The sequence below is a fragment of the Drosophila biarmipes genome, chromosome 2R, assembly GCF_025231255.1.
Source record: "Drosophila biarmipes strain raj3 chromosome 2R, RU_DBia_V1.1, whole genome shotgun sequence".
NCBI lineage: Eukaryota > Metazoa > Arthropoda > Insecta > Diptera > Drosophilidae > Drosophila > Drosophila biarmipes.
The window spans coordinates 14,475,757-14,483,694 of NC_066615.1; the positions used below are offsets into that span (position 1 = coordinate 14,475,757).

Sequence of the window (7,938 nt, forward strand, 5' to 3'; positions counted from 1 at the left end):
TTATTTCTGAAAATTAGTGGGAAAATAACATATAACAAATTATAGCTTTTAAACGTTTTTAAAATTGTAAATCAAATGGGGCCTGGTTTTACTTCTATGATGTTTTTATTTTATTTTTAACTAACATTATTTATCTTGATATTTTGAATGCGAAATCTTTTAAAGTGTAGTGTAGCAAAAGGTGTGCAACATGGGTTTTTAAACAATCACCATAAATCTCACGCACTTCCTATTATTAAATAAAAATCGTGTATTCAGACACGAATTAATAACAATATTCATTTGACTGTCAATTGTAATTTTTAACCGGAACTTTAACCCTTGCTTTCATATAAGAGCAGTGTGAACAGTGCGGAAAATTGGCGCGCTTTTTAAATTGTGTTTCCCAAAAGAGTTTAACTTGTTGAAAATGAAAGGTGAAATATTGGCAAGCAAATAACCTTCAAAAGAGTATTAGGAGCCTAAGCTATGATTAGTTTGCAGCTAGAGTGTTTAGAAACCTGTTAAACTGTTATAGACCATATTAGGTTGTGATTTACTATACCTTTTGAGTAAAACTCTCAATGTGTTTTACAACTGCCTGATTCGCTAGTCAACACTGCGTTTTGCCAAATGTAACTCAACTGAGTTCGTTGTTATCTTACTCACACACTCGCCATGGGAGTAAACCTCCTTATCAGGGCCCTCTCGGCGCCGGAATAACCAGCAATCAGCTCAGTGTTTGAGAACCTCTCAGAGGAATCGGTTATAGTAGCCAGTATTCGGGCGATACTTTCGTTCTAAGTGGTGCTAGTGCCCAAATATCCGCGGTCGCGCGCTCCCCCGAAAAGCTACAATAAAAGCCCACACTTTGTCACCTGTGAGTGCAGTGTTCCCAGCAATATCTCAGCCTTTCATTGGCCAAATTGCCAAATAATGTAAATCGTTGCCAAATTTAGGCACTCCAAGTGTTATCAGCGATCGATTTAATCAGCCATTTGTACGCATTACACCCCCAACCAAGATAACCAATGGGTTCTCTAACCAGATCGATCGTATCGGAATCGTATTGTGATTCAGTTCGGCAACGGAAGCTAAGCCCCAGCCAGCAGATCCTCCGCATTATGGCCTTTGGAAATCCGAACCGAAAGCCATTTATGACCCATCCATATGCCTTTTTGTTGTTATCTGACCGACACTGATTATGTGCCGATGATAAAGGCCGCTTGTTTGTGTGTAAACGTTAAATTGTTATTATTGGCTTATTGGGTGTTTCGGAAAGCCCGGAGTAGTAGGGCAAAGTGATTTGTTTACCCGCAACCTGGCAAATTGACTCCACTCCGCAGACTCTGCTCCTGATAACAGCGAGCCATCAATAGGTATCGAAAAGTGTGATTTTATTTGCTTTAAAGAGCTGTCTTCGCCCGCTTCCGCCGCACTGACAACTGAAATTAGTAATTAGCGGTGCCAATTTCGAGCTATTCGTTCGATTAGGCCCTCGGTGACGCACTCGCATATCGGCTTTTTAGTTGGGTCTATAGATAGTCCCCTGTAGGGAATCCAGAGGCGAATCCGCGATGGGATTGCAAACAGAGCCGTGATTGCATGCGGGTTCGAGTCAGTGGCTAATTCCTGCGAGTGTTATTGGGTTGTCCAACAAGCCAGATTATTATCAGTGTCTATATCTGCTGGCCAGCTCTCCAGCCTGTGGAGTGCCTCGATAAGATTCTCGGGATCCGAAAAATTGCGCCTGACATTGGACTCGCTGCCGTACGCCTTTATTTCCCCACCTAATCGTGACTCCATTGGGTGTATTCGCCCGACTCTCAGATAGCTCCCTGTAGTATCTCGTCCCGTTTATTGTTTACATTTTCCAATTACTTGTGGAATTTCTGAAATTACCATAAATAGTTCAGCGACTAGTGTGATTCAAAAAAGAGCAGGAGACTGTATGAAATACTTATTTATTCGTTCGCTTGTTGCGCTGGTCAGCAACTCGGCGATACAGAATCATCGCTTCCCAGGGATTTGCGAGATTTTCGAAAGTACGGCGGCCACGAATTGTTTACGAAATCACCTTTCGTTTCGCGCACGTACAGTGAACTCTTATATATTTGTTTATGCACAAATTAAAAGTGTATAAGCCAACTGATTTGCAATTGGCCGGGGTTAATGCTTCGCGGAAAATACCACAGGCAACCGGTTGTGTTAGCTCCTCGGCGTTTATCATTAATTATTAAAATTTAATAACGCCTTACTCACTGCCACAGCGAGTCAAACAATGTGGCCCTAAGGATGGACAGCCAATATTGGAAGCCATCGTTCAAGGTTTACGGGTTGATCCTCACCCTGTGGATCGCCTGGGCTCGAGGACAAAACGATACTGCGCCAGTTGCCTTGGCTGGGAACCAGGAGCTAGCCGATAGTAAGTATACCATGACATTTTCTTAAGAATTGTATAAAAAATAACAACAATAATAGGAATTTTACTGTTCATCTCTTTAAGATCTTATCTTGATATTTTTCTATACCTTATCCAAACAGAATAATGAGATACTTACTAATAACTATGCTTTTTAAGAGGTGGACGTCACTGTGGTTTCTACGGTCTATACACTGGCTTTCAGCCTTCCCGATGAGACGGAATATGCCATCGATGGAGTCACCTGCCGCAATGGATCCGGAACGGAGACCAAAGCCAACGAAGCTAACGTGTGGTATGCCAAAAGTCGAGGGTTTTTTCTTGGGATCCCTGACATACCCTATATCTTAAATCCCTAGCGAAAACCTTAATCCGTGCACCTTCTACTCGTGCGTGGTTTCCTTCCGGTCAACTGTCGTGGGTCACCACCCTCCTTCAGACCAAACGATCTATGCCTACACTGAGTATAAACGTGAGTTAATATAGTACCTTAAAGAATACCTAACTTTGGAGCACTTCAATCCAAAACCATGGATAACCGTAGAGCCCAGGACCACAATGACCGCGGTGGTGGCCACAGCGAACACCATCAAAGTGACCTGGCAGACAACCGATCGCGCCTGTGTGGAGTCCTTCGAAATCACGGCCAAGTCATCGGAGAACTCCAAGTCCGCCATGCAGCTGAGCGACAAGAACTCGCAAACTTTTTACGAACTGAGTGCCTGTGTGACGCACACGGTGACCCTGGCCACCCGGAACAACGCCAGCATAGTGGTGGACACGGATGCCACCGAAGTGGACACCGAGTATGCGGAGCCCGGTGATCTCACCATGAATGTAACCAACCTCTCCAGTGGTATTACGATAGTCACTTGGGGCGATCCCACCGAGAAGAACTGCATCAGCAACTATGTCTTCAAGTGGAGACGCGAGGATTGTGGTAGGGATACTTCCACCACTGAAGAACCCAGCACGGAAACAACCAACGACATGGACTACGTCACTGCCACCACAATGGAGACCACTCCGGATGGTCCCGACACTGAAGGTAAGTGTTGAGTGCTCTTAAAATATTATTATCGTTCTGCAGGAATTCATTATCTTTCACCACCCAAGTTCAGTGCGATTGGAGCGACGTCTCCTCCGATGGCAAGCTGAGGGAGTATCTCCTAACCGACCTTCAAGGATGCGAGCTTTACACCTTTCAAGTGTTCATCAACGAGAACAACACTGCCAAGGCCTCACAGCAGTTCACTTCGGCTGAGAAGGGTGGGTATCAGGGATTATATTTGTATTACCAAAAAATCACTTATTTTTTATCATACTCACGCAGTGGTCAGTGCCGTTTACGAGCCCAGTGCCACTGCGGACTCCACCCAGCTAAGCTGGACTTGGTCGGCTCCCCAAAATCACCCCCGATGTGTGGCCAACTACAGTGTGAAGCTGACGGGGCCCACTCAGCGCTCGGAGAACCAAACCTTCGAGCGGGTTACAGAGGAGAGGTCCGCCACCTTTGAGAACCTCGATCCATGCGGCATATACCTAGTGGAGATTGTGCCCATCCAGGTCAACGGCAGCTCGGGAGCTAGGTACCAGGAGCAGAGCACCGTTGGCGAGGATCGTAAGTGGATCTGTACTCATAATTAGCCTGTAACTTATTCTCTCTTTACAGAGCCCACCGAGGTCCTGGAACCCGAGGTGGATCCCGAAGCCTACTCCATGGTGATAAGCTGGAAGACGCCCGCCTACGCTGATCTCTGCATCGATGGCTATCGGCTCTCTGGCTGGATGGACGACGGCAAGCTAGTCGAAGTCGAGGCGCTGAGTACAACTACTCAGAACACCACCGTGACCTTCGACAAGAATCTCCTGGCCTGTCAGGAGTACATCATCCAGATCATCCCCTATACCCTGCAAAGCCTCGACGGGCAGCTTAAACACATACCGGTGGAGACCAAGGCAGCCATAGTGGATAGCTCCAAGGCAAGATATACTTAGCTACAATATATCTCTGATGTATGCACTAATCTCACTCTATTAAAACTATTTCCAAAAAGGTTAAACTGGAAATGAAGCAAGCTGGCTCCGAGTTCATCGAGTTAACCGCCTTCAATGCGGACTATAACAACACTTGCGAGACGATATACGCCCTCTTCAGCTGCAATGCCACCACCACAGTGCGAAATCCCTACGCGGAGAGTTATGTAAAGGGACACAGCAAGCAAGGTGGGTGTCCAGGTCTTAGACCTCCTTGATAATGTCCTCATCCCCCTCCATTCTCAGGCTTCAATGCCAGTCTCAGTCCACTCTCTCCCTACACCACCTACGTCTGCAAAGTAATCCTGTACAACATTGCCGGAGCCATGGAACCACTGACTACGGCTGGTCTGCAGACCACAACCTACTGTAAGTCATGTCAGAAGACTTAGGATCAGCCAGGGATATCCTAATTCCAATATTTCTTCCAGTTCCCGAGCAGCCGGAGGAGGTTGAGCTGAGAGGAGCCACCGATAGCAGCCTGCTGTTTGGCTGGATTGAACCCACCTACACAAATGGACCCATCAAGTACTACCAGACCTTCCTGATGCGCCACGAGGCCAGCTACTTTGTGCCCGAGCACTGTGCGGCGGTTGTTCAGGACACCAAGTCGGAGACCAAGGGCGAGCCCAATGTCAACTTCACGGGCCTGGCTCCGGCGGTGCGCTATATGATGCAGGTGGCGGCCCAGAATGATTTCGGCATGGGCGTCTTTACTAGTCCCGTGATTGGAATTACCTTACCCTCAGGTGGGTCAGTTATGTTTATCTAATATCCATTGAAAACTAGCTTCAGTTGCGATTTTCCATATGAATAAAACTCCTATTAAAATCTGCATCTCTTACCCTTCAGTATCCGACATCGTGACCCACTTGACCGTAACGCCCCAGGGTCCGGAGAACAGCAACACCGAGTACAGCGCCAACGTGACGATCACCTGGAAGGTGCCCTGCAAGTCGAACGGCGACATCGAGTACTTCCATCTGGGCTTCAAGGGCACGAGGGATCAGTACTCCACAATCGAATTTCAGCGCAAGGTGGAACTGGACACGGGGAACCCGCTGGGACAGGTTACCTACACGGAGACGGAGATGAATCCTCAGTACGACTACACGGTGCAGGTGACTGTGAAGAATAAAAAGGTGCAACGACTAAGCGGCAGCGTGGAGGGCAAGTGGCAATCCCCTGCGGGGTGTAAGTATTCCCCGGATAAGAATGAAGGATCCCCCGACTCATGGGTCCCTTTTTCAGTGCCCAGCGCACCGAGTGAGGAGCTGATAAAGCAAATGCGTGCCAATGTGGAGGAGACCAGCAGTCCAACGAAAACGGCTATCGTGCGTCTCCCAGCGGACATCATGACCTCCGACTCGGGGGACATCAAGTACGTGGCGCTGATGATCTCGCGCAGGAGCTGTGCCGGAGTTCCAGCCCTGGAGTACGATACAACGGGTGACGTTTGGCCCCCGGTTCTGTCCTACCAGGAGGCCGGAGCCGATGGCACCGGGGACTGCAGCCTGCAGTACCAAACCACGGAGGAGCGGTGGCATCCGGTGCCCGTCCAGCGGCAGGGAAGGATTGTGGAGGTGAACTCCACTTCCTCGTCCACTGAGGAAATAGTTTTCACCATCGGCCTGGACAAGTGTTCGGAGGTCACGAAAAGATTCTGCAATGGCCCACTGCTGCCCGATACGGACTACAATGTGGTCGTACGACTCTTCACCGCCTCTGGTTACAGCGATGCTGCGGTCCTGAACTTCAAGACCAAGGCGGCCATCAAGGTCACCCTAATCCTGGTCAGCGTTTGCAGCTGTCTGTTGCTAGCCTTTGTCCTGGGCTTGGCGGTTCTTTGGGTGCGAAAGCGATTGGCTTGGTAAGTCGTCAGTTAATGGGAAATCTTCTCTTCCCTATAACTTATCTTTTTACTCCCAGGAAACGCGACTCTGGGCAGGGCATTGAGGATCCCTTTGGCAATGTCATAGCCAAGAACTTCGCCATCTTCTATGCCGAGGTGGCCAAGCCGGAGAAGCTGGCTAGGGAGTTCAAGGAGATCACCGTGGTGGCCCTGGAGCTCAGCTATGCCGCCTCCGAGCTGGGTTGCCACAAGAATCGCTATGCGGACATATATCCTTGTGAGTCTTGGGTTGGGAACTTAAGAAACCCTTCTTTAAGGACTTTCCTTTTATTAGATGACAAGAACCGTGTGATCCTGGACATAGATGCGGAGGGATCGGACTACATCAATGCCTCTTTTATAGATGTATGTGTTGTAGTGTACCTCTGGAGATTCCTCTTTTATAAGCTAACTATTCTATAGGGTCACACACGCAAGAAGGAGTACATAGCCACCCAGGGACCCAAACCGGAGAGTGTGATGGACTTTTGGCGCATGATCCTGCAGTACAATGTGCGGGTCATAGTTCAGGTTACCCAGTTTCGAGAGGGCAATACGGTGGGCGTATAAAATCCCTCCCCAAAAATTATATAAAATAGATTTCCCCTCCCTTAGGTCAAGTGCCATGAGTACTACCCCTATAGCATGCGTGGCCTGGTGGTGACCGTGAAGTCCAAGGAGATCTTTGAGCTGTACGATCGCACCGAGCTGACAGTGGTGCACGACAAGTATGGGTTGAAGGAGAAGGTGGTTCACTTCTACTTCAAGAAGTGGCCCGATCACGGCTGTCCCGAGGACCCCATGCACCTGATCACCCTCGTCAAGAAGGTGAAGGCGGAACGGCGGCCCAGCTACTCGCCCATTGTGGTCCACTGCAGTGCTGGAGTGGGCAGGACGGGCACCTTTATAGGTCTGGATCTGATCATGCAGCGTTTGAAGAGCGAGTCGAAGATAAACATATTCGAAACAGTCAAAAAGTTACGATTTCAGGTGGGTTTTTTTGAAATTAACTTAGTAATACCTTTGTTTTTAATGACCTTCAACTTCCAGCGCATGAAAATGGTCCAGACGCAGCAGCAGTACACATTCCTCTACGCCTGCACCTATGAGCTGGTGAAGCACAAGATTCCCCGCGCTGCCTTGAAAATGGAGGGACGTCCCAAGTCCGTCAGTATACCAGCTATTACGGCTCCCAAGAAGGTGAGCTTCCCGGATGTGGATGTCGGCAGCGGGGACAATGGATTCGTGGCATCTGCTCCAATGGCCGATCTGGAGAACGGTGTGCCCACCCTGCAGCTACCGGCACGATTAAATGGACTCCGAAGTAATAATCCACCAGAGGGAAGCGAAGGAGCCACTGCGAGCAGCAATATGTGAGAGTGTTTGTCCATAGCATTTATGCCAACGAGCACAACTCATCAGCAATAGTAGCCAAAGAAAATGTGTCTAAACTTGTATTTAAAAAACTGTTTTTGTACATAAATGTTATTTATGAAAAAGAAATTGTATAGCCGTCAAAAAAGTTTTTTTTTGTGTATTTATTTAAAGGATTTATTTTTATTTAAAAAGGACTTAAAGGAGGACTTATATGGAATATCTATTCGATTTT

General features: G+C 48.0%; 1 protein-coding gene across 1 annotated transcript; it reads left to right on the top strand.

Annotated features, from left to right (window-relative positions):
* Window positions 1-1,252: 1,252 nt before the first annotated feature.
* On the top strand, window positions 1,253-7,868 carry LOC108036635 (phosphatidylinositol phosphatase PTPRQ). Its single transcript, XM_050888313.1, has 18 exons — window positions 1,253-1,358; window positions 2,250-2,404; window positions 2,561-2,696; window positions 2,761-2,873; window positions 2,946-3,449; window positions 3,518-3,670; window positions 3,735-4,022; window positions 4,074-4,384; window positions 4,459-4,627; window positions 4,685-4,807; window positions 4,870-5,187; window positions 5,291-5,632; window positions 5,690-6,308; window positions 6,368-6,567; window positions 6,625-6,695; window positions 6,753-6,887; window positions 6,945-7,319; window positions 7,380-7,868. Exons 2-18 carry the CDS (start codon window positions 2,275-2,277, stop codon window positions 7,704-7,706), a joined length of 4,314 nt encoding a protein of 1,437 aa, XP_050744270.1. The 5' UTR covers window positions 1,253-1,358; window positions 2,250-2,274; the 3' UTR covers window positions 7,707-7,868.
* Window positions 7,869-7,938: the final 70 nt, after the last annotated feature.